General features: G+C 41.9%; 1 protein-coding gene across 1 annotated transcript in view; it reads right to left on the reverse strand.

Annotated features, from left to right (window-relative positions):
- Nucleotides 1-10,158: 10,158 nt before the first annotated feature.
- The window catches only part of IDH2 (isocitrate dehydrogenase (NADP(+)) 2), a 32,856-nt gene continuing 15,911 nt past the window's right edge, over nucleotides 10,159-27,103 (reverse strand). Inside the window, exons 2-11 of the mRNA XM_089687626.1 lie at nucleotides 23,521-23,612; nucleotides 21,768-21,933; nucleotides 19,957-20,117; nucleotides 19,711-19,854; nucleotides 19,031-19,167; nucleotides 16,990-17,141; nucleotides 14,752-14,864; nucleotides 13,440-13,537; nucleotides 10,587-10,682; nucleotides 10,159-10,506 (exon numbers count right to left, since the gene is read on the reverse strand). Coding sequence (XP_089543752.1) covers nucleotides 10,419-10,506; nucleotides 10,587-10,682; nucleotides 13,440-13,537; nucleotides 14,752-14,864; nucleotides 16,990-17,141; nucleotides 19,031-19,167; nucleotides 19,711-19,854; nucleotides 19,957-20,117; nucleotides 21,768-21,933; nucleotides 23,521-23,612 — 1,247 coding nt within the window. The 3' untranslated portion in view covers nucleotides 10,159-10,418. The remainder of the gene's footprint in view (nucleotides 10,507-10,586; nucleotides 10,683-13,439; nucleotides 13,538-14,751; nucleotides 14,865-16,989; nucleotides 17,142-19,030; nucleotides 19,168-19,710; nucleotides 19,855-19,956; nucleotides 20,118-21,767; nucleotides 21,934-23,520; nucleotides 23,613-27,103) is intronic.

A 27,103-nucleotide genomic window follows, 5' to 3' on the forward strand; every position in this document is an offset into this window, starting at 1 on the left:
ATACATGGATGGTAGAAGCTCCTAAAGAATCAATTTAAAGAACTAGGCTGCAATTTGAAGGGAAGAACCTCCAAGGTGATATTATCCAAAATATTACCTGTGCCATGCGCAACTCAGGAAAGATAGACAGATTAGAGAACTCAATGCATGGCTAATGACCTGGTGTAAGAGGGAAGGATTGGGGTGTCTAGAGCACTGGGTTGACTTTTCATTGGGGTGCAACCTATAGGCTAGAGATGGTTTGCACCTAAATGGAAGGGGGTCTGTTGTGCTGGGGAAGAGGGCAAATTAGATTATAAAAACGGGGTAGATACCTCAGACAGGGGTCAGTACTTATTGGTGGGTGGAATGGGGAAAGATATGGGGGGGGGGGGTAAGGCTTTAGCAGACGATAAGAAGGTTCCCATGTTGCAAATAACCAGTGTACTTGGTACCATTTGTATGAAAATAAAAAAAATATGCAAAAGACGTGCACAAGGTATCAGTGAACTAAAGTGTTTGTTCACCAACGCCAGAAGTCTGCCAAGCAAAATAGGTGAGTTGGAAGCTTTGGTGCATGAAGAAAACTATGATTGAATTGGTATTGCTGAATCTTGGCTTCATTCTTGACATGACTGGGCCCTTAATATTCCTGGCTATGTTCTCTTTTGGAGAGACAGGGTAAATAGGAAAGGTGGTGGTGTCTGTCTCTATGTGAGAAGTGATCTCAGAGTGAGTGTGAAAGAGGTCCTAGTTGATGGAGTGTGATGAGGCTGAAGCATTATGGGTGGAACTGCACAAGCGGGTGCATACTACAAAAGGTTGTCACTGGAGTTTGTTATAAGCCTCCCAGTGTTAATGAGGAGGTGGAGACTCAGCTCCTTGCACAGATCGAAAGGGCTGGAACAGTGATAATAATGGGGGATTTTAACAACCCATAAAATGGTACTGCAAGAACAGTTAAAGGGCAAACATTTTTAAATCTACTACAGGACAATTTTATGGTACAGTTCATAGAAGCCCCTACTAGGAATGATGCTCTGCTGGACCTGGTAATCTAAAACCATGCAGAGCTTATTACGAATGTCCATATAAAAGAACATCTGGGTAGCAGTGACCATAACATGATTTCATTTATTAGCTGTAAACAAGCATACAGGCAAAATGAAACCGCTCAATTTTAAGAGAGCTCATTTTTTTTAAAGCTGAGAGCTGCTCTCCAAGCCTTAGACTGCGAGGGAATATTGGCATCAATGAACAACACAGAAATGGGAGTTCTTCAAAAAGACTGCATGTGAACACACTGCAACAAGTTTAAAAGGCTAAAAATCAAACCTATGTGGCTTACAGCAGTTAAAAAGCTATAGAGAAGAGAGTTTTTATAAAATATAAAAATGAAGGAACGATATCATCGTTTAAACATTACAAAAGAATAACAGAATATGCAAAAAAGGAAATAAAGGCTGCAAAAATAGAAAACGAATGACAGATTGCAAAAGATAGCAGGACCAACCCCCAAAAAATTCTTCAAATATGTTAATAGTAAAAAAGGTCCGGTCCGAGCATGTAGGCCCTTTACAAAATAATCTAGATTGGGTGACTGGGGACAAAGAAGGGAAATTTATTTAAAACCTTCTTCAGCTCTGTGTATACAAAGGAGCATGGGGGAGCTCTTGTCCATGATGGGCATGGTATTGACACAGCTCCAGATGATCCACATTGGCTCACAATTGATATGATCCAAAAATATTTAGACAGACTAAAGGTTAATAAAGCACCTGGATCGGATGGCATACACCCATGGGTCCTTAAAGAATTGAGCTCTGTCATTTCAAAGCAATTGTTTCTAATTATTAGGGGCTCTTTAATGACTGACATAGTACCACTGGATTGGCGCAAGGCCAATCTGGTGCCAATATTTACAAAGGGGTCAAAATCTTTGCCAAGTAATTATAGACCTGTTCGTTTAACTTCTATAGTTAGGAAGATACTGGAAAGTTTAATAAAAGACCACATAGAGGAGTTCTTGCTGGAAAAAATAATTTCAGTAACAGACAGCATGGATTCATGAATGAAAGAAGTTGTTAAACAAATCTGATTTCTTTTTATGAGGTGAGCAAAACCTTGGAGAGAGGGGTGGACGTAGTATACTTGGATTTTGACAGTTCCCCACACACGGCTAATGTGTAAGGTAAAGTCTACAGGCTTGGAAAAATCCGTATGAATGATCTTTTAGCCAGTTTTCTATCCATTTACAGAGTAGTGGTTAATGATTCATACTCTGAATGGTCTGGGGTCATCAGTGGTGTACCCCAAGGTTCAGTGTTGGGACTCTTACTTTTTAATATATTTATAAACAATGTAGGGTCTGAGATTATAAATCCCATTTCAGTCTTTGCAGATGACACCAAGCTGTGCCGTGGAATAACGTCCTTACAGGATGTCTCCAATTTACAAGCCGACCTCAATGCACTGTGTAATTGGGCAACTATGTGGCAAATGAGGTCTAATGTTGATAAATGTAAGGTTCTGCACTTGGGGGATAAGAATATGCATGCATCATACATACTAGGGGGGGTACAACTGGGGGATTCACCAGTGGAAAAGGATCTGTAAATTCAGGTAGATCACAAGCTTAACCGCCTCCCGCCATATAGTACAATGACGAGCGCAAGGTGGTTCTCTCGTTCTGGGAGGACGTCATATGATGTCCTCCCATTCTAACCACGCATGCGAGGCTCCAGGAGTACGACGATGTGCTGTGTCCCTCGGACACAGCAGATCACCGATCAATGGAAAGAGCCGAAGAGGTCAGCTCGGTCATGTGATCAGATGTGTCCAATCACAGCTGATCACATGTAAACAGGGAAATGCCGGTTATTGGCATTTCTCTCCTCACGAGCTGTCACGCTGACAACTCGTGAGGAGAGCCGGTAATTGGCTTTCCTCCGAGGGTACACTCATTCATCATCTGGGACGGCCCAGTCACTTCTCTTGCATCTTTCATTCAACACTGTAACAATAACCCATTCAACCTTTCTTTCACCCACGTTATGGACCCTACCTCACTAAGTTTTCTTGACCTGGAACTTAGCCACTCGGACTCTAATATTATAGCTAAAAATGACACCAAACCAACCGCTGGTAATTCCTTTCTTCATTATACTAGCTGTCATCATCCTAGATGGCTCAAAAATATACCCAAAGGACAGTTTTGCAGACTTCGACGCAACTGTACCTTACTTAAGGACTACAAAGCCCAAAGCATTGAATTAAAACAAAAATTTACAGAAAAAGGATATCCCTCTGAGTTAGTGGAACAAGCATATCTCACCTACTTATCAGATACGATCCCCCCACCTAAGCCGCAATCATCGAACAACAACAATATCCGTTTCATTACACAGTTCCATTCTAAACATCACAAAATGGAATCCATCCTGAAGAAACACTGGCCTATCTTACATCAAGATCCACACCTTAAAATGATCATGCCTCCTACCCCCACATTTGTATATAGAAGAGCAATTAACATTAAGAATAAAATTGCACCTAGTAAAATTCCCCCCCTGAAATCCCCTCCTATTCACAATAGACCGGTACTAATCCCACTTACTGGGATGTTCCGCTACAATAAACCGCTCTGCCTCACGTGTGCCCATGTGAAGCATGGCCAACAAAATTTTACAATTAATGGAAAAGTCTATCCCTTCCAAGCCTTTTATAATTGTTCTTCCACATATGTAATTTATTGTTTGTCCTGCCCGTGCGGCCTTTTATATGTGGGACGTACCATTAGAACACTGCGAAAAATATTTGGAGAGCACCGGAGGTCAGTTGATGATGGCATTACCAAATACAGTGTTCCCCGCCATTTTTCAGAGTTTCATTCTAAATCCTCTCTCCATCTACAAGTATGGGTCATTGAGGCTATACCAGACCATCTCCCCCCAGTTGAACGTTTCAAATTATTATGCCAACAGGAGACCTATTGGATTTTTACTTTAGATACCCTTGCACCTAGGGGCCTCAATGAGGAGATTGAGATACACACGATTATTTAATTTTTTTAAAAAAAAAATTCTTTTAATTTATTCTTCATATCTTTTTATTATTTATTTTTTATAGTATATACTTCAATTCCCACCACTTCCCCTTCCCCCTCCCCTTCCTTCATATTCTACCTTCTTATCCGCCCATCTTACACTTCATAAATCCACATTATAGTAATAATGTTTATAATTAAATATTCCCTGTATAATCTTTTTTTTTTTTTTACATGCGTTTTTTTTTCCCCCTGATTGTCTCCCCCCCCCTTCATATTCCACCTTCTTACCCGCCCATCTTACCCTTTATAATCCACATCATAGTAATAACGTTTATAATTTAATATTCCCTGTGTAATCTTTTATCTTCCACATGCGTTTTGTTTTTTTTTGCTTTTTTCCATTTCTTTCCTTTCCTTTCCTTCTATTCTTTCTATCTTTCACATGTTCTACAGAAAGCAGCTGCTCACCGTTTATTTCTTATGTTTTCCACCACTGCTTGTTAAGCCTGTATGCATTATTCATTTTTTTAATTTCACTACCCCGCCCCTTCCTCCTCTCCTTATTTATTGGCTCATCTCACTAGCCAATCAGGTCTGATGAAAAGGCAGGTTGCCTAGAAACGCGTCACCGCCCCCTTGGAGGATTCCCAGCAACGTCCTGATGTCATTTCCTGCCCGGCGGCCATCTTGGATGTGCCTCAAGCTGGCTACTGTACCCACGCTGATGTGAGAGATCAGCAGTGCCTGCCCTGGATCCCGGTTATCTGCGCCGCAACTCCCGGTTACTGCGCCTGCCATCCTCGCTTCCTCCTGTGGGACCCGCCTAGAGCGCCAGCCACGCAACACCTTGGCATTACAGCCATCCATTTGTGAGGTGCAGCACAGATGACATCCTCCTCCTTATATATTGATGCCTGATATCTACCCACGTCTTGTGAGTTTTTATAATCTTGTGTGCAATAAACTTTTATATTCATACTGCACTTAGTCTGGCGCACTTCTCTTTCTTCTCCATTTACCACAGAGTCCGGTTTACTCTAGAAAGTGCAAGCCTCACGACGGTGTCTACATTGCAGCGTTGTATATATATGTATACACATATATATACCATCTATCTCAATCCAGTACTGTTTGCATCACAAGGCCTTTTTTCCCCTCCTTTCCCTACCCCCCTCCAATCCCCCCTTCCCTTTCCTCACTACTAAAGCTGCATCATCTACTTGTTGTCCCTTTATTACTAGCATATATGATTATATATCTTAATTTCTGTTTACTGGATTATTTTGTTTAAGATTTACTGAGTGAATGTTATATCCACTACAAATTCTCTTGCGCCAATTGCATTTTTATTTTTGTCTTTTATACATGTACACAGATCATCAGAGCACCGATGATCAGTGTGCCCTGATGATCAGTGGTGTAGCCCCAGCAGTGACACATGTCAGTGTCCATCAGTGCCTACCAGTGCACATCTCAATGCCCATCTGAGCTGCCCTTCAGTGTCACCTATCAATGCCAGTCAGTGCCACCTATCAGTGTGCATCAGTGCAATATTTGAGTGCTGCCTTTCAATGCCCATCACTACAGACTCATTAGCGCACATCAGTGAAGGAAAAAAATCACTTAACAAAATTGTATACCAAAAAAAAAAATCTTCAAAATTCAGTGGTTTAAGAAAAAATAAAAACCCACAGGTGATTAAATACCACCAAAATAAAGCTGTCACAAAAAAAAAAAAGATAAATGTCATATGGGTACAGTGTTGCATGACCGCATAATTGTCAAAGTGTGACAGCACTGAAAGCTGGAAATTGGCCTGGGCAGGAAGGGGGTATAAGTGCCCTGTAGGGTTGTGGTTAATAATGGCATGCAAGATAACATTTTTCCCCGGTACAAATTAGTAATACCTCATCTGGAATATGCAGTTCAGTTTTGGGCACCAATTCACAAAAAGAACATTGGGGAACTGGAGAAAGTACAGAGAAGTGCAACCAAACTGATAAGAGGCATGGAGGAGATCAGCTATGAGGAAAGATTAGAGGAACTGAATTTATTCTCAAGAAATTAAGGTAGGATATGATCAACTTATAAATAAATCAGTGGTTCATATAGTAAACTCTGTGATGACCTCAGGGTGAAGAACTCTACACAGTGGACAAGGGGGCACTCTTGAGATTCAATTTCTTTTCTTCCAGATGCAAACATGGAAAGGTTTCTTCAGTGAGAGCTGTGAAGATGTGGAATAGACTCCCTCAAGAGTTGGTTCTGGTCAGCTCAGTGGATTGCTTTAAAAAAAAGTCCTGGATTCTTTCTTGGATACACAGAATATAACTGGATACTAACATTTATAGGTAAAGTTGATCCAGGGAATAGCAGATTGCCTCTCAGGGGATCAGGAAGAATTCCCCCCCACCAGAGCAAAATTGATCATGCTTTACTGGATTGTTTTTTTTTTGCCTTCCTCTGGAAAAACTGTGGGTATAGGATTATAAACTTTTAATGGATGGACTTTCGTCTTTCAACCATCCTTGGGTCCTCTTCATTCCAGCTTTTTCCAGGCCAGCCTATTAGGGTCAATATCAGGGAAAGATATGGAGCCTGGCATGTGATGACTATATATAATCAGTGGTCCTACACATAACATAGTTGCAGAAAAGTCTAGCTTAAGCAGGCTGCTTGCTTGAAAGAGCTAGAATTGATGTAGAGACTGGTGTTAGGCACTCTGCAACAGTTGTGTTGGCCCTCAGTGCAGCACATTTGCCTGACCTTTTACGATGACTCCCTTGCACCTGCTTGCTACCATTAGTAGGGGTGAGGGTATTCCCTTGTGGAATGGAATAAACCATGGAAAACCACAAGGAAGCACCTTGGTAACTAAGGGTTCAGGGAGGAAATTGCAAAGTATGCAAGCTGTGGTGTGATGCAACACCTGCTCATCCACTCCTCAGTGAGCTGAGTGGTTGAATTTTTTCACCAAGTTACATTGTAAACCCAAATTCCAACACCCTCAGTTTCCCTGATAAAAATAAACACAACAACTATTCAAGAAACAGTGCAATGGGGATGATAGAAACTGTCATACAAGGTGACCCCCATCTTACCTGTCCATGACCCCCAATCAGGGGTCTGGGCTCTGTCCATCACTGATCATACCTCAGAAGGGGTCTTCAGGATTGTGTTCTATAAGGATGACCCTAGATATGTTCTAGCAGTCTATGGTTAACTACATGCATTGCACCCATGCCAAGGTGGGCATCTATAGCAACATTACAGGCTGCCCCACCTCATGGGGTATGCATACATTTCCAAGGTTGCACCACTTCTATTGAAGTGTTAACTAGTTTGACATTTTCAAACTCCTCACTGTCTAAGAGGGATTTCTTCAATAGAACTATTACCTTGGAACATCAGCAAATGGACTGAGAAGTAGGAGCATGGAGGCATGGCCTTCAAAGCTTTGCCAGTGTTCAATTACCTGAAGGTACCAGCCTATATCCCAAGTGTCTATATAGAGCCACTGTCTTGTATAATTAAGTTGGGTTGTAGATACACTACAGTCATGCATTTCTGAACAAAACTCCACAATCATATTGAGGCCCATTTTTGGGTCTATAAATGCAGTTGTGCCTTATAGGACAGCCTAGAACAGAATATACAAATTTAGCCAAGTGAGCCAACAAGATATCCACACATTGCAGCACTAACAGAGCGCCATCTATGCCTTTCTGGAGGGAAAGGCATTTCTGATGGTGTGCAGAAATGCAGTCTTACAGAAGTGGGCCTTTATCTGAGATCACATCCACGTACTGGTGTGTTGAGAGTGCACAGCATATGCCCAGCAGAGACTGGGTTCTAACCAGGCGCTCTGGGTCTCCTAAGAACCGGGACCAGAACTACACATTCCAAGTCACCTAAATCGCCTCCAATTAGCAGATCAGTTTTCAGTCACTGTGAAACCTGCCCATGTCTTTTGAATGGAGAGAGATGCAGTGTGAAAAAAAATTAATGGCTAGATCAAACCTCGCACTAGGTCAGTGAGCATTAAGGGCACGGGTTTAAAAAAAAAAGTCAAATGTTTCAAAAATAAAATCCGTATTAAGAAAAAAAAACCCCACTCATTTCTAGGCCAAACAGGTACAACATTCGTATGTGGCATCACTGCAATCGACAGGAGTAGGAGAATTTTTTGGGTTGTTTGGTTGTAAAATTATGGTAAATAGAAGGAATTAAGGCTTTGTTAACCATTTTAAGCCAGTTTTAGTAAAAGAAAACCTCATTTGTTCTGAAGATAAGGTATAAGCCACCTGGATACACAAGTAGCTGTGATTTGTAGTTTTACTAAACTGTCACAATGGTGTTCAAGCATTGTTTGTTTTACCCTCAAGTCACAAGGGGTTAAACTAGTATGTTTGCATCCAACACTAAAGATACAGCATGACATAACAGATCATATTTAGTGTAGACCGCAGTCAGTTTATCCAATAGCTTAACAGACATGCCAGATACAGACTATAGGCACAACTGTGCAAGTACAGCTTTTATTAAATTATCCATACTAAACTATATCACAGGATTTACCTTTAGGGTGTGTTCACAGGGTATTGGATGCAGGACACCTTTGTTCCAGGTGGCAGCTGTTGCCGGATGGATTATTCTCCCAGGGGGCAAGCAATAGGCAGCCACAGCATTAAGATCACCACACCCCCAATAGACTTTCCATTCAATCCTCAAGGCTGAATGAAAAAACATATCCAACTAATATGAACAGACAAATCACATGCCAGGCTTTTTTCCTGACAGCTGTGAGTGTCAACTGTCAGAATACCCAAAACATGCCTGCAGTTGGGGTGGAAATTGTCAGCCAAATGTTGCCTGCAAAAAGTCCAACTACTTTGACAAAGATGATTGAGTAATTCACTTATTCCAGCATTTTAGAAGAATGGGGTTACATTCTAAGTGTATGGACAGCTTTAGTAACAACCTAAACCATGTGGTGTGAACAAGGCACTAAGAAAATAAATTCTGTGCCCTTGCATTAAGCCTGCATTTATTAATGAAGTTCAACTTACAGTGTGTATGAGCCGTCAAGGCTTTCTCCACACATTGGGGATCAAAACTTTGTAAACCTAAGCAGAAGTATACTCAGTTCCAGCAAAGCCAAGCATGTCTCCTCTGCATTACAATTCCTGCCTGTCCACCCACTTGTGTTTTACCTAAACCTACCTATAACTTAGCCATCTGGGAGTCTGTTGTGTGCAGCCATCTGTGCCAATTACAGGATACACAGCTCCAAGCATAAACATTTGTGAAAAATTTACAGGGCTTTCCTTCAAAATAGGTGCAGAACTCAACCATGTCCCCTGCCCCTGGATGGTGAGTGTGGCCAAATTGCACCAACAGTGGGAGGGTCCAAAATGAGCAATAAAAACCAGGAGTGCACCATGTGCAGGGCTCAGGGGTGTGCTCCATACAGTGCAGGGCTTGGAGGTGCGCTATGTACAAAGTGCAAGGTTCAGGGACACACCATGTACAGTTCTGGATTGTGCTAGAGTGCAGGAAAAGGAGGGATCTGTGCAAACCGCTAGGTGAGCAGGGAGAAGAGCTGGAGGAACATTTGACTGAAAAGCCCTGCATGTTTAAGCTTGGAGCTGGCTATACTGGCATCTCTTCATTTGTACAGGCTACTGTATGCAAAACCTATGGCCCCTGGGCACAGAAGAAATTTATTTTGGCTTCTTTGCATGCCAGTAGCAGCTCATGCACATGGCATATTGAGGCAAACTATCCATGGCCCAAGTGTGTGGACATTTTCATGTTTTCTGACACCTGACAGATCAGATTTACCTGCTTAGTGCCTCCTTTCAATAAATGTGCAATATGTAAGTGCACTGTGTAAACTGTCAATGCTATACAAGTCCTTTAAGGGCAGCTTTCACAGTTAATACAAGTGTGTCAGGTGACTGCATTATTTCTTCCACCAATAGGAGTTGGCACTCCAAGTGCCAGCATGTACTGCTGCATTCTGATTATTGCCTTATGGCTCCTGGCATTGGGAGCCTTTATCACATACAAACAGCAAAATGATACAGGTAGCAATTTCCTAAGGAGTACAGACAACACAGGTCTCAGAATTACAAGGAGAAGTTTGTGGAGGTTTATTTGCTACAAATGGCACCATCAGGTTACGATGACACAAGGTGCAGTAAACCAAGTCCAGCATTCTACAAGTGACAACTGATCTGCCTCCATTCTGCAGTTGTGCATGGTGTTCAAGTGTAAAACCAGCATTAGAAGGGTTAAAAAGTTTGTTCCAGCCACACCAAGGTGACTTCCTATATTGAACGGTTAAAAATGAGGTAAGAACTGTCTGGCAGTTGAACTAGTGCACACTTCATTTCTTCCCCAGGGCTTTATCAAGGTTGTTCTTAATGGCGTCCAAGAAGTCTGTTGTATTTACATAATGTTCATTCAGTCGGACGCTGGGGAGAGAAATACAATGTTACAACCCTCAGTACAAATTGGCGACATGTTGCTAAAATAGTCAATAACTGGTACATACTTGCTGAAACCTCCGTGGATGCATCCGGCCAAATCCTTTGTCATTGCACCACTCTCCACTGTCTCCACACAAACCTTCTCCAGTTTCAAGGAGAAGCTGAATATAAAAAAAAAACAAAAAAAAAAAAAAAAAACACAAGCATCGTTCAATTAGATATCTGCAGAACCACACTTCATGTGAGTGAACGTACAGTGCCTTGAAAAAGTATTCATACCCATTGAAATTTTCCACTTTGTCATGTTACAACCAAAAACAAATTTATTTTATTTGGATTTTACATGATAGACCAACACAAAATGGCACAAAAATTGTGAAATGAAAGGAAAGTTAGAAATTGTTTAAAATTTTTTTTTTTTTTTTATCCCAACCTGTCTGGTGTGTTCCTTGGCCTTCATGATGCTGTTTGTTCATTAATGTTCTCTAACAAACCTCTGAGGGCTTCACAGAACAGCTGTATTTATACAGAGATTAAATTATACACAGGTGGACTCCATTTACTAATGAGGCGACTTTTGAAGGCAATTGGTTCCACTAGATTTTAGTTCTGGGTATCAGAGTAAAGGGGCTGAATACAAAAATGCATGCCACAATTCAAATATTTTTAAAATTTTGAAAACCATAATCCTTTTTCCATCCACTTCACAATTCTGTGCCACTGTTGATCCATCACAAAATCCCAATAAACTACATGTTTTTGGTTGTAACATGACAATGTGAAAAATTAAGGGGTATGAATACTTTCAAGGCACTGTACCACAAACTAGTCAAAGTGAAAGCCATTAAGAATTTGGGGACACATTCTCACACCACATATGATGCAGATTTGAAAACCCAATGAGCCAGAATTTATTGTTGTGATAAGTACAAGCTTGGACAACAAACCTAGTTTAGGTAATAAAAAAACAAAACTTTATATATGGGCTAATAAGAAACCGAGAAATATGAAGTTCTGTGTAATAAAGAGAAAGGGGGACTAAATCTGCCCAAAATTAGGAATTATTATATAGCGGTGATACTGTCACAAGTTGTGGATTGGATATAATTCACAAGGGAAAAGTTGGGTTAAAAGAAGGCATTTTGAGTAATACATGATTGGAGAAGATTTGGATACCACGAACGTTTCGTACTATGGATGAGATTAGTAGCACATTGACACAGGTGTTAAAAGTATGGGATGGAATGCACAAGCAAACGGGTTGGAAGTATAATTCACTGTTGATGCCCCTGGTGGGTACGGAGTTTCTTCCGCCAGGGAAAGACAACATTCAGGGAAATGGATATAGTAGTTAAGGGGAAGTTGTGCACTTTTCAGGATTTAAAGAGTTTTGTCATATTAAATTGACAATATCTCAGTTCATCCAAGACTTTTTTTCAAAGTTGCCTCAACCACTGAGGATGCCTGAGGACATGCTCCCATTTGAAAAAAACGTTAGTTGTGATATAGCTCCAAAACATGTTACTTCAAGGATATCTAAAATTCTTATTGAATTGAAGGGAGCAGATCCTCAGTCGTTCTTAGAAATGGGAAAGGGAACAAAAATGAGTGAACAGAAAAATAAAATGTTTAAATGAACACATGGGGTGATGAACATGAACACAGTTGAAATGAATAAAATGTTTAACGAGATGGTATTTGACACCAAGGGGTTTATTTACTAAACCTGGTTGACTCAGAATCTTGGGCACCTGTGCATGGTAGCCAATCAGCTTCTAACCTCAGCATGTTCAGTTAAGCTTCAGCAATAAAACCTGGAAGCGGATTGGTTTTTATGCAGAAGTGGACAAGATTCTGAGTCAACCAGGTTTAGTAAATAAACCCCCAAGTGTTGCACATAAACAGTAGAAATCTCACTGTTGGAGGGGATATGGAATTAAGGGAACAAATAACATGGTGGGATTGTCCAAAAATACAGGGGTTTTGGCAACATATAATCCAATTTATACAAGAGATATTGGGGAGCACTATACAGAACAATCTCTGGGTGTGTCTTTTGCAGGTCAGATAGATGGTATAATGCACTATTTTTATAGTGTTTCACTGATATAATTAGTGCAGTTAAGGGACTTCTTGCCAAATTCTGGCAGGTAAGAAGTCTCCAATGAGAGACTGGATAGACGGTTGAATATAATAAGATGGAGTTATACCGTATAGATGAAGATAAAATGGGAAAATTTAGAAAGTAATGGGGTAGATGGCATGACCTCAAGACATCTAAAAAATATGTAAATAGTGGGAGTCCCAGGTGGTCGGAGGCAGGAGAATTAAAAATGGAACATCTGGAGGGCTGCAGCAATAGGAAAAAGGGAAAAGAAAGGTTGGAGAGAAAGAATGGAAAGAGTAAGCGTAGGAAAAGATGATCAAAGAGAAGGGACATGGACTGGAATGATGGAAAGACAGGAAGAGTTATATGGACTGAAATAGCTTGATACGTGGTTGGGGGGGGGGGGGGGGGACTGGGTTAAAAAATTCAAGTGAAATGTTTGTATTTTGGATGAATGATAAATTGTTTTGTAATGAAAAATTTGAAAGAAAAAAAAAAGCCACTTTTGGCAGAACACTTGACCTGCATTAACATCTAATCGCACTTAAACACTAGACATGTTTAGCAATTCAGCATTCATTCCATTGCCATAATATTCTGGCCAATAGAAACCATATACACTCAAAATGCTTGATGCACCTAAATGCATGTCCAATACAGCAGCTTTTTCCTGCAGGGAGTAAAATGTGTTCAAGAGAAATGTAAACACCCTTTGTACATGAGGTCTTATTGCTGAATCAGAAGAGCCATAGCTGAAAACCAAAGTCATTCTGATTCGTGAAAGGTGTTGTAGTTAACTGAGAAAGCTTACTCAATAAGGTCCTTGTTTCCATCAAGTTTTCCTCTGTGCTCCAAGCCTCGTGTCCATGCAAAGATGCTGGCAATTGGATTTGTGCTTGTGGGACGACCCTTTGTAATGAGAAAGCAGGAGCAATGTTAAGATGATTACCAAGACTACTTGATAGCAAACACTGCAGTCTTCCATGTATTGGCTATGCTTCAAATCACTGATCTGCATATACCATGTCTTCCTTTTCCAGACATGAAGTTATCCAATCAGTATAGTAGATTACTACAACCAAATCTAGTAAAGTCAATTTAGAAGCCATTTGATTTTACATAAGCAGGACCAGCGCCTATATATGCATTTTTCTACTTTAACCACTAGCCTACCGGGCACTTATACCCCCTTCCTGCCCAGGCCAATTTCCAGCTTTCAGCGCTGTTGCACTTGAATGACAATTGCGCAGTCATGCAACACTGTACCCATATGAAATTTTTAAAACCACTGAATATTTAAAAAAAAGTTTTAGTTTGTTATAAAATGTTGTAAATAAGTGATTCTCCTTCACTGATGTGCACTAATGAGGCTGCAGTGATGGACACTGAGGATTGACAGGCATCACTGATGGGCACTGAAAGGCAGCACTCATGGGTGATACTGAAAGGCAGCTCAGATGGGCACTGATAGGTGGCATGGATGAGAGCTGGCACTGATGGACACTGACAGGTGGCGCTGCTGAGGCTACACAGATCATCAGTGCTCTGATCTGTGTACATGTCCCCTCCGAGGAATGACTATTACTGGCTCCCCTCTGTCAGCGTGACAGCTCGTGGGGAGAGAAATGCCGATAACTGATATTTCCCTGTTTACATGTGATCAGCTGTGATTGGATACAGCTGATCACATGACCAAGCTGACATCTTCGGCTCTTTCCATGGATCGGTGATCTGCTGTGTCCGAGGGACACAGCACACCGCCAATCGCCACACGCTCTGGGAGCCATGCATGCGCGGTTAGAATGGAAGGACGTCATATGACATCCTCCCAGAACGAGAGAACCACCTTGTGTCCATCATTACTATATGGCAGACGGAAGGCAGTTAAGAGACCAACTCCACTTACTCCCATCAACCACCAAATTAGACTCAGCAACTGCTACACATGCAAACCTGCAACATACTTGGACCAAACAGCTCAAAACCAATGATAGCTGTTGACCAGAAGTGTCTTGACGCCTCACCCCACACTAGATTGTATTCTGTCTGATCACTGTATAGGCTTTGAGTGTTTCTCCAGTTCTGTTTTACTTGTCCAATAATATTTACTCTGAAAAACATACCTTCTGATGTTCCCTGTAATGGCGAGTTACGGTTCCGTGGGCTGCCTCAGCTTCAATAGTTTTTCCATCAGGGCACACCAGGACAGAAGTCATCATTCCAAGGGAACCAAATCCTAAAGAAATAAAAATGCACAATTTGTGTTCATGCAACAAACCAATCATTTTGAATGCCCATTAGCTGGGCTGAGTGATCTGTGTGGATGGCAGTGGGACAAGCCCCATTCTCTCATGCAGGAGACTCCCAATTAGTCTGTAAGCCACAAGAGGGGGTGGTGACAATTTTTTTTTCAATGTAGGAAAGCTGAGAATTTCAGATGCTTGGCTGCTCCTCTTGGCCAGACTACAAATGACTTCTGCTGTTATGCTGTGTGAGGTAGACTGGTCATTTCAATTTTGATTTGTCTGGGGTTTACAACCACTTAATGTACCTGCCTTACTCATGTAATCTCCTTGTTACTCTACATGGCCATGGAAGATATGCCTCTTAAACTTTTCATGTTTAGCCTGGACTAAGCCATTGTTCTCTTCAAGAGGAGATAAAACATGGCAAACACCAAGTCCATTCTATTTATTTTGTTATTGGAAATCTTTATAGATTTAACACAAACCACACCAATATATAAAAGCATTATAACTGCATAAAAGGAAAACAGGAGAGGTCACTGTCAGGAGCTCACCAGCAGTATTCACTGAAGCGCAGAGCTGGCTTGTTTTACATTAAAGTGGAAGTCAAGCTACCGATATTTACCTATAGGCAAGACTGATTTTTGCCTATAGTTACAGTAAAATGTATTCACTGCTTACTTTTGCAGCAGCCAGTGATGTCACCAGCACATGCGCTCAGAATGGCATACCCGTGCCATTCTTCCAGAACAGCTGTTCATGAGCGGGAGTGATATCGCAACGCAGCCAATCATACGGCTGAAGCCCATGAACCTGGAAAGACTGGGTGAAGATTAAAGCACCATGACAGTGCACCACTGGAGGTCTTCGGTTTCAGGCACGTGTCAGTGTGCCAATATGCGGTACAAACTAGTACATTATGAAGAAAACCACCCGGGAACCCCTTTTTTTTTTCTTGGGTGCAGTTTACCATCAGTTTAGGAAATGAAAAGATGGTATCGCTATCTGGTGCCTTTTGTTTCCTGTGAATGGTGAGCATGGGAAAACCTGCACAAGTTCCAGGAGGGAGGAGAGGAACTTTCTGGAATGATAGACCATGTGTACGGACCTCTATGGTGCGAGGTCTTACCCCATTTTGAGGGTTGGTAGAAGCTGGTGTTGATACAAAATCATATGTTTGCACTAGGATTCCCTCAATGGTGGATTGGACATTCTATGAATTTCATCAGACTTCATTTGATGCACTGTACATTAACTTTACCATGCACCCCATGCATGCACCATCCACTATATTCATTATCCTAACATCTATTGCTTGTGAAAACCGCTATAAAACCTGCACAAGTTTATATGCTTACCCCAACTACAAATACATTCAATCCCAATCAGTGAAAAGCAGATCACAAATGCACCAAAGTGCTAATAGTCATTTAGATGAAGGTTTATCATTTAATGTCCAATACATGAACTTTTTTTTATTAATGAAATAAAGTGTCCATCCACTGATTTTTCATTCACTTGTGTGTTCAACATTTGTGTAAATTCCACTTGCTGCTGATTCACCACCACATGCATTAAAATTGAAGGCTTACCAGATCCATAATTCATGCATATCCCAAAATCAAGGAGGAAGCAGACTACACCAGTATTTTTTTTGAATGAACCAGTACGACAATACACACTTGAAACAAAGATACTTCCCATAGCGTAGCAAATTTTATTAAGTATACAAATTTTATTAAGTATACAAAAGTTAAAGGATAAAAAACACACATTCATATTTACCAGTGCAGTGGAAGTAAATGGAATTTACACGTGTTTGGCACATAAATGGATGGAATGTTATTTATGGACACTTTAATTTATGAAATGTTGATTTATTGGACATTTAGATTAATGTTTATCATGTAATATTAGCACTTTGGTGTATGTGATATGCTTTTCACAGATAGGGACTGAATTTGTAGTTTGGGTGAGCGCTTTAGAAATTTTGACAGTAGCTTACACTGTAAAGAGCTGCTTCCAATTTTTTTCTTTAGGTTTGGTGTAGCACCCCATTTGATTGAACCTTATACATAAAGTTTATATGCTTGATTAGCACTTAACAAAACCTACCTTGAGCAAGAATATCAGACTGGACATCTCCATCATAGTTCTTGCACGCCCACACAAAGCCTCCAGAGGATTTGAGGACCTGTGCTACCATGTCATCAATAAGCCTATGCTCGTACCAGATCTTCAGCTTATCAAAATCTGGCTTGTAGTGTCTGCAGAGAAACACGGGATCTTTTGTTAGGATTGTTACTTATTTTGCAAGTTGTTAGTTCCTGCATGCTTCAGTTTTAGAATAAAAGTTTAACGTTAGCTAAATGCAAAAAACTTAGTTCTGGATAGAATGGAGAAGGATTAGAACACCTGTCAGGTTTTTATTGCTGTCTGTTTTCCCATTGGGGAGATTCAGCCCGTTTACCTTTATGACCAAAAGTGGGGGGATCCCAATTTTGGGTTTTCCTCAGAACAGTAAGAGGAAATCTTCCAATGGGGACACTAGTTTTGAGGGCCAGATTCCCTCACTTGAGAAATTTGGTCACTTCCTGTTGTGACTATGGGACAGAAAGTGACGGGGGCTAATCCTCCCTTATCTATCCAAAATTTAAAGTTTTGCCTTTAGCTATAAAATGAAGCCTGTGCCCAAACTAGTTCACTTCAGTATAGTGGTTTTGTATGAGCAGGGTGGCTCAGCAACCTGTACATACAAGACCTGCAGTGCATTTAAAAGAAATATGTAGAACAGGCAAAAATGCAAACTACCCAAAAATAGTACTAGATTTCCAGAAGTGACACAAAGTAGTGAATAAAAACTGCTAAAGCATAAAAACCAAATCATTTTCTCTTAAAATACCAAATCTACTTAATACTTCCCCCTTCCCTTGAGAATTACACATATTGGGAATGCAGTGTTCCTTTCTGGCTACATTCTTCCACCCATGTCTCTTTAAATCACTGTTTGAGGGCTGTGTTGCCATCTTGCACACCATTTTCTGGCTCTGCTTACCCTTCCCTGTAGTTACCCCATGTCCCTAGAAACTAAGCAACTCATTCACTCCCTTATAATATCACGACTGGACTACTGTAACTCCCTCCTCGCTGGCCTACCCCAACACAGGCTATCCATGCTTCAGTCTATCCTGAATTCTGCAGCCAGACTCATCCACCTTACTAACCGCTCCATATCCGCCACCCCCCTCTACCAATCCCTCCACTGGCTTCCGATTGCCCAACGCATAAAATTCAAATTACTAATATTGATGTACAAAGCTGTTCATAACGCTGCCCCAAACTAAATCACTGACCTGATATCCATATACCACCCAAAACGTACTCTCCGCTCCTCACAAGACCTCCTACTCTCTAGTTCCCTGGTCTCCTCCCATGCCCATCTCCAGGGCTTCCCCCATCCTCTGGAACGCACTACCCAAATTGATCAGACTGTCACCTACCCTTCTCACCTTTAGGTGCACCCTGAAAACCCACCTCTTCAGAGAAGCCTACCCCGCCCTCACCCAATTGCCAATCTCCTCCACTCTTCCTACCACTCCATCCCTCACAGCCATTTCCTCCTGTACCACTATCCCCTCCCTCCTAGATTGTAAGCTCCAAGGAGCAGGGCCCTCGAACCCTTCATGTATTGTAACTGTACTGTCTTTTGTATTGTCTCCCATTGTAATGTAAAGCGCTGAGCAAACTTGGCGCTATATAAATACTGAATAATAAACTCAAGGGTTATGCATTCATATTAATCTACATTCAGCACCTCACTTCTGTCCCAGGTTAGCAGTGCATCAATATACTGATTAGAGCAACTCTGCCTGTCAAGTGGACTAGCTGAACAGAGTACATTTTAGTTTTAGGGTATCAAAATTAAATGGTCACCAAGATATGGGACAATTCATATCCAGCCAAGTAGACCCTTCACTACATAGAGGTTAGTAGTGTAATCTGAGGTCAGACAATGAAAATCAAAAATGCCAACATTCTGAATTCTCAAAGAGGGTCCCACTTGTTAATCTATAACAAGAACGCAGGCCAAAACATGGAAATGATAAACAAGCTTAAGGAGAGAGGTCTTTATATAAAGAAGGAATTCTGAACTTACTTTTCGAAGATCTCTTGGAAGATGTCCTTGAACCTGCCATCATAAGCCTTCAAGATGGTGTTCTTTGTACTCATGTACAGAGGCCATTTCTTTTGAATAGCATACTGGAAGCAGCTATGTGCAAAGCCAGAAATGGACTAGAAAAGGGGAAAAAAAAATGTTACAAGTCAATATACAGACGTATTCATCCTCAGTTACTAGAATACATGGTTAAACTCCTCCTGCTTTCCCCTTTTAAAAAGTTCTGAACACCTGGGGAGAGGACGGATCAGCAATCATGTGACCACCGATTTGCTGTCAGTGGTCAGATGACCTGGAGCCAGGCCTACTGGCTACCAATTGTTAGTCTGGACCAAGAGCAGTTTAACCGCTTTTTATCTGTGCTGGAAGAGTGCCTTCACAGCACAGAAACATTGGCCACCAAGCAATGTTTAACCCAACACCAACCATATGCATGTGTGGCAGCACAGCACGGGTCAAACAAGTGTACAGCCAGTTTAGGATGATCAGGAGCTTGTGGGGAAAGCTCCTGATCACCCACCGAAAACAGCAGTCACATCAGAGGCCTGTATACCACCTCCACCATTACAAACTTTAAAAAGGCCAGCTCTGACCAGCGCTATAAGGATTTAACAAGATTCTTTCCAAGCAAAAAATGTCCATATGAAAGTCATCTTTACCTCATCTGTGTTATACATTCCCATGCCAACACCTCCTGCAGGGAATTTGAACACTTCCCATTCCTTAGCAGCGGTACCATCAGCTGGGTTGAACACCAACTTGAATGTTCCAGCTTTGTCAACAACAAAGTCTGTAGCTTTGTACTAGAAAGAAAAGCATGTAAAGGCAAATGAGCAACATTAAAAGCGACAGTTAAAAAAGGGGGAAAACAAAAAAACCACCACACAAAAAACCCAACAATCTACCTGGTCACCATGTGCATGTCTGCCAATGGTGATTGGCTGCGTCCACCCAGGAACCAAGCGTGGAATGTTCTTGCAGATGATTGGCTCACGGAAGACTGTTCCGCCCAGTATATTTCTTATTGTTCCATTGGGGCTCTTCCACATCTTCTTCAGCTTAAATTCTAAGACAAAGATTGCCAGGTAAATTAGTCTAACATACCAAGAAAGCAAATGGGTCACGTTTTTGTTTAAGTATATATCCAAAAAATCTGACAAAGTAGGAAAAGTTGAATGGGGACAGGTTTTTTTTTGCCCTCTAAGAGGAAAGTTAAAGCACCCCAATCAGACAAACTGCCACATCAGGTTCCCCCCACCCCATGTTCGAATTACGTTTTTGTTAACCCCTTCTGTCTAAAGAAAGGCAACAGGACTAACTGGTGACTGCAATGCACACCTCAGCATTGTGAATACCTGCACCCCTGCCATGTGCTGTGTTCATTCGGCAAGCTAGCAGGTCACTACAGAACATTGGAGCTTTCAGAACCCATTTGTAACATGTATTCAACACCTCCAGCATCAAACACCTCCAGCTGCCAAAAAGTAGTGGCATTTCAAACACCAGAAAATGACAGCTTCACTTGCAGATTTGTATTTTACAAGTAACCCCAGGGTGACAGGCTCACTAATTACAAACAGCAATGCTCTTAAGCACAGATACAAATGTTAGGTAGAACACTGTAGAGATGAGCTGGGGTGTGTCAATGAGTTCTATGTTTAGGCATAGCAGGTCACAACCTCTTATGGAAAGCAGATAGGCCTCAGATGCAGACAGACCATCTGCCATTCTGTAGACAGATAAAACATGAATTATCCAACACCCACTTGACTAGGCTGCATAAATGTAGAACTTTATTTTGAACTGTTCCTTGAACTTGAGTCATATGCTTACTCTACCTGGCCACAGCTCAGTGGATTGCTTTTAAAAGTCCTGGAATCTTTCTTTGATACACAGATTATTAACCGGATACTAACATTTATAGGTAAAGTTGATCCTGGGAAAATCTGATTGCCTCTCGGGGGATCAGGAAGAAATTTCCCCTGCATGAGCAAACTGGATCATGCTTTGCTGGGGTTTTTTGCCTTACACTGTCAATTGTGGGTATATGATTTACTTTTTTGTTAAACTGGATCTACTTTTGTCTTTTCAGCCAGACTATGTAAAAAGTAGAAGCAAGAGGTCAAAGGACCAAAGACACTAATCGGTATAGGGCTTCTTTTACTATAATGTAAAAGATGCACAGCATGCTTGCACAATTAAGGTCACCATACATGTTACAATCTGACCAATCAACTTATTTATCAAAAACTACGCAATATGAGGACCTATCAATCCAATTCCAATCAGATTGGCCCCTGCACTACACTGTTGGCAGTACATCCAAAGATTGTATAATTAGATTGTAAAGTGTGGGGAGCGTCACTTGTCAGGAAGTCACTCCTCCATTGGCGACCAGTTGGGGCTCCCCCTCCTGTACCTATTACTGCCATCTACTCAGCTAGATCCCACTGTACCTCTCAGGCACTGGATGGACTAACTCCATCACGCATGCACTGCATTGTATAAAAATGGCAAGGAACAAGTGGAAAGCTTATCATGCAAGACAGTTACAGTAATCTAGATGTTTGCAAAAGGGCACATTCTGCAGGATTTTAGTTCCACTGTCACTCATTTTTAAAATTCAACTCAAATGAAATGTGATGCTCCCATGTCAAGTCAGATTGTGAAAAACCCTTCCTGTCTACAACCCAGAATATGCTGCACAAGATTTTACCTTCCACTCGAGCCTCGTCAGGAGTGATGGTGGCACACTTCACAGAAACATTGTACTTCAAGGTGGCCAGAGCAGAGTCAATGGTGACCTGGTCATTTGTTTGGTCACGGTATGGAAGCCCAAGATCAAAGTATTTCAGTTCAACATCAACATTGGACAAAATCAACTACAAAAAAAAAAAAAAAGGAGAAAAAAAATGCTTTGTGAACGGCAGTAGAAAAGGTACAGTGAGGGCAACAACTCAGTCAATGCTCAATAGGTTTATATAGCGGAAGACAAAACTTTTGGGTGGCCACTTATGGGGGAATCAACTGCCAACTTGTACCCCAAGATTCCAGTGTATTTGCTCAGCCTGACTGGTGCCCATTCATAGAGAAGGGGAAAAACATGCCAAAATATACCAGGATCAGACACCGCCAAACTACCTTCAAATTTTGTCCTAGAATATGTATAACAACATTTCTCAGGTCCGATGAATCACACATTGAGGAGTTTGTCTTCACTGGAAAGGAGTAGAGGTACAGATAGTTTTATAACATTTAATTTCTGCATCAAGACAGTTCATGTATCCTCACAGGTTGCCTGTTCGCTCTTTCCTTAATTGCTGAAACACATAATGACCCAACCACTTGAACACAGACTATGAGCAGGTAGGCTGTCACAGTAGATGACATGCAATGTCTTCTGCAATGAACTGCCTGTTCGCAGTCTTCTGTGGAATGTACACTTAGCTGTGCAAGCAGAGCTCACTTTACATTCTGGCACATACCTGTGTGCCAGGATAACTGAATGGACGTCATCCCGTGACTACCACGAAAAACAGCCGCAGCCTGGAAGAAGCTGGCAGCATGCGTCGTCAAACAGTTGACAAGGCCAAGATGTTTAGTTCCACTTTAAGGGTACAGTCTGCTCAGATCCTGAAACCCAAGAATTGAGGTAGTTTCAGCTGTACAACGATCTGAACACATTCAGGGGAGTTCAAAAAGCACTTCCAACAGTTTAGATGCTATGGCCCTTTTAAAATGGTCTGCATCAGAGTAAAAACCCCTACTGATATGGTTAACTTTATAAAGCGATCTGCTGCAGGTGTTGGTAAAGTGGCACGATTAATGCATCAAATTCACAAGATTCCCTCCAATTCATAGACAATGAAACTTGAGGTAATCAAGACAAACACTAACTGCGTACAGAAACAGGCAAGAGTGCCTTTCCTTGTATGCAGTGCTGACCATTTGCTGCCCCTGCCCTCCCAGTCACTGGTTTAGGATGCCATTCATTCTCAGCCGACAGCCTCTTAACCAGTACTGCTGTAGTGAGCATGGCCTGATGGGAAAGTTCTAGTTGCTCTACAAATCTGCTCTTGCCTTGTCATTGCCAGCAGGTGATTCTAAAGAAAATAGCAGGCTGTCTATTGGCTAAGGATCTGCCAAATGACAATCATAATAGGAGTAGACCTGATGGGGAACCAGTGTCTGAATCCCCATCAGGCTCCACCTCTGCAACAGGTACATGACTATCGCCTACACTGGCATTTGTCATACAGAGGTACATCTAAAGAGTATGAATTCCCGTGATTGGCTGCTGAGCACTTCACGCTAGTTAGAGGCACACTCCTATAGGCACATGCTCCTATGGGAGATAATCAGCATAAGACAGACCGTGTCGGCAGGGGGATGTCTTACTGTACTGTGTGAAATGTCCGCATTTAACATGGTCACTACAATCACCTAATTGAACATAGCCAAACGCTCACCTTTTCCTTGATAAACTCCCAGATGATACGGGTCATCTCATCCCCATCCATTTCCACCACCGGGTTTGCGACCTTGATACGTTTGTCTGCATCTGTAGATAGAGAACACAAACCTTTAGTCCATTTATTAGGTCAACACCAAACATGACAGGGATAGGTCTGTATACATTACAGCACATTGCTCATAACAATGAACAGGATTTCAACTGTACTAGCTCTCCCATCTGCCGGTATTGTCAGGAGACGAAAAATTACAGAATATTCTATACTGGGCTGTAATAAGCAGTTAAAGGTTTATATTGTTGCTGACCAGCACAATCACATTATCCTACACATGTATGTACCTGTAATAAAGAGCTAAGCAGTTACGTCTTTAAAGGTTATAGGAGTATTTAAAGTGGAAATTCACCCTAAATGTGATCTTGTGCTGCCCGGCTTCCTCACCTCTCCTTACAAATGGGATTTTTTGCCATGTACTTTGTGTTACAAAGCAGCACTTCTGCAATTCTTGCCTAGACAATCTCCCTGCACGTGCCGAGACGTGGCCCAAGGGAGCCCTGTGACATCTGTGCACAGAGACTGCTACAGGGGCAAGTTTAAAACCTTCCCTTTGTATGTGTATGGAACATCTCCGGTGTGCAGATGCACCAACAGGCTCTACTGGGACCAGAACCCAATCGGTGCATCTGCTAATGTGCAGTAGTGCACCAGAGGGGTGAAACCTTACACAGTAGGCACACAAGTCAATGGCGCCAAAGAACTGAACAACAAAACAGCTGACATTTTCAAGTAATCAAATCGTCTTTCTCCTGCCTTGTCCCAGAAAGATCTTACTGTCTAGATTGCACAATTTGTCATTCTCCATGGCCAGGCCTGTGCTCTAAACCCTCCATCCCATTTCTAGGAGGTTAGTCCAGCGCACATTTGGAACAGGGACAGGCAAGTACAAGACTAAGGGGGGTGGAGGGGATGGGGTCTACAAAGGAACTGCACCAAAGTTCCTGGTTGGTAAACTAGTCCTAAAGAAAACATGACCTGACCTAAAGGTTTTCCATGTTAAACAGCCCTGAAAAGGCATTTTGCCCTATGTAAGCAAAACCAGTTAGTTTCCAGATCTATCCCCGACCAGGCTATATAAAAAGGCAACGTCTGGAGTGAGTACCCAGCAATAAACTGTCAAAAATCCATTTACTAGTAATGTAGTGCAAGCTGCAAAATGGACACTGGCACAGCATCCCAATGTCAATACTAGATTTGGGGAATACCAGAATCCTCAATTTGTTGAACAGCTGAAAGACCAGTCTCCAGAATACATTCCGGAAGGCCTCCACTAGGAGTGGATATCCTGGAACCCAGAATTGCACAGAATGTCATTGGACAGATGACTGAAGCTGGCTCCATAGACAACATCCTGGCTCCAGATATTTACATCACTATGTAGTGGACAGTTCCTCAGCCAGCATTAGTATTTGGACGACAAGTGCAGCACAGTAGACTTTCTGCAAATTGCTTCTATATGTAGAACCTTTTCATACCTGACATTACTACAAAACTGCTTTGGCAGTGAAAGTGATTTAGCCCTGAAGATTAATTCAGCTCCTTAAAGTGTAGTCTGAAGGCCAATTTCATGTCACATCTGTGCAAACTCACTTAGTTTTATTGCAATTTATTAACACCAATTTTGCATTAAAATACAACACAATGAGGCTGTGCAGAGTTTAGATTTTCCAGAAATCAATGTTTTGGAGTAACAGGCGGTACACTACAAGCTCCTGCAGTGCAGTTTGCAGTAAAGTTCAGTGGAGCCAGCAGATGTGTAGGAGCAGCTTTTGTGCTGGATGTTCACCATCTCCCTCCCCACAGGTGGGATAGTAGAATCCAGGAAACATGGCGAGAGGCACCCATTTGGGGAGCATGAAAATGGCTCCCGTTGATCTCTTGCTTTCATCCGATCTGAAAGCGGTCAGCTTGGTGGCATTTGCATGCATTCCCAGCTGCTGCAGCAGCCTGGAAGGTGTAAGGCCTCCTCCTGTCAGCACATGACATGGTAGGAGCTAAAGCAATACTCCAGGCACACAGCTAACTAGAATTGAAGTGCAGACAACTACTTGCTCTAGGATCCAACTCTGTACAAGATCTAGAAACATTTCACAGTTGTAATCTGTAGGTGCTGGGGTAAGAATTTTAAGTGGTTCTCCTGGGCAATATTTTATTGTGCTCAACATTCACTAAAAATGCTGAGGGTTTAAAGTAGGACTAAAGGCTTTTTTTGGATTAAAGGAGGGTTATAACCCCATTAGATTTTTTGCCATTGGCATCTCACTGGGGAAATTAACATTCACTTCCAGTCCCATTGCCAAAACAGGAAGTGAGGTAATCCCTGCAAAGAGAATCCATTGAGGCTCCCCAAGTCATCAAACTGTGTCCCCATTGGAACAGTCCCCCCCTCCCCCCACTCTTCTGGGGTCAACCCAAAATTTGGGATTTTTCACGGTCAATGGTAAACAGGACAAAGCGGATGAATCTCACTAATGGGGGCCACAGACAGCAAACAAAACAAAGTGTACTAATCCCTCTCCACCACCCAAAAGTTTTGCCTTTAGTTACTTTAATGCCTAGCTTGCCGCAGAAAACTGGTTAAGATAAGGTGAGCGTTTAATGCCCCTTACTGAATTTCATGAACCCACCATAAGATGTCCTATTACTGTTAGTGGGAAAAGGAAAGCGAATTCTGGAACCTTTGATGTACAATTGCTTTGGTAACGTAAACTAGAGCCACAGATTCTCTGTACTAGTGTTCACAAGTTTCCTCACCAGCATTAACTTCTGGCTGCCGGGTCTTCAGCTCACCTTGATTGTCCAGCATGGGATGTGCAGGAGTTCATTCATCCCGGCACAAAGGCACTGTGCCAAGTGTATACCCCATGCTATGCTAATGCAGCTCAGAATATTCTGAAGACTGGGAACAGACAGGCAAGCTATATTATAAGACATAGAATGTCTTCTGCAACAGCCTACCTGCTTCCACAACTAAGCCAGTCATACAGGGATCAGCGTTGGGCTGGTCCAGCAGGAACGGACTGAATTTCAATCCATGTATGATGAGAGTGGTTGTACAAACGTCAATCTACCAATAACTGTACAACCACCCTGTTGGGTTTTCATGAGCAGCGCCACCAGTTGGCAGTACTGATCTGTGTATTCTGCCAGCAGGGAATTTGTCTCGCCATCAGAACACAATAGCTCAGCAGGAGTGATTCCCCCACCCACAGAGTGTGGACAAGAGGAATCAGATCATTTTTTGTTCAACCAGCTGCCGGGTGAATATTTATGCAAAACATGGTCCACAAACTGATCTGTCAAAAGATTTAACCAGTTAAGGCAGGTGACGCAACTATTTCTCACTTTGCTTTAGGGCTTGTTCACACCAGCAAGCTGGGCTGACAGGAAACCATTCTGATATGCTGAACCCGGTGAACTGCAGTTTAACATACCTTTAATGTCACAAGCGACATTCATTTCTATTGCCAGCAGCACAGTGCCAGGAGGTGGACTGCATTGCCCCACATTGTGCTGAACTGCC

This window comes from Staurois parvus, unplaced genomic scaffold, assembly GCF_062004578.1.
Source record: "Staurois parvus isolate SC_StPar_1 unplaced genomic scaffold, SC_StPar_1.0 ptg000432l, whole genome shotgun sequence".
Taxonomy (NCBI): Eukaryota; Metazoa; Chordata; class Amphibia; order Anura; family Ranidae; genus Staurois; species Staurois parvus.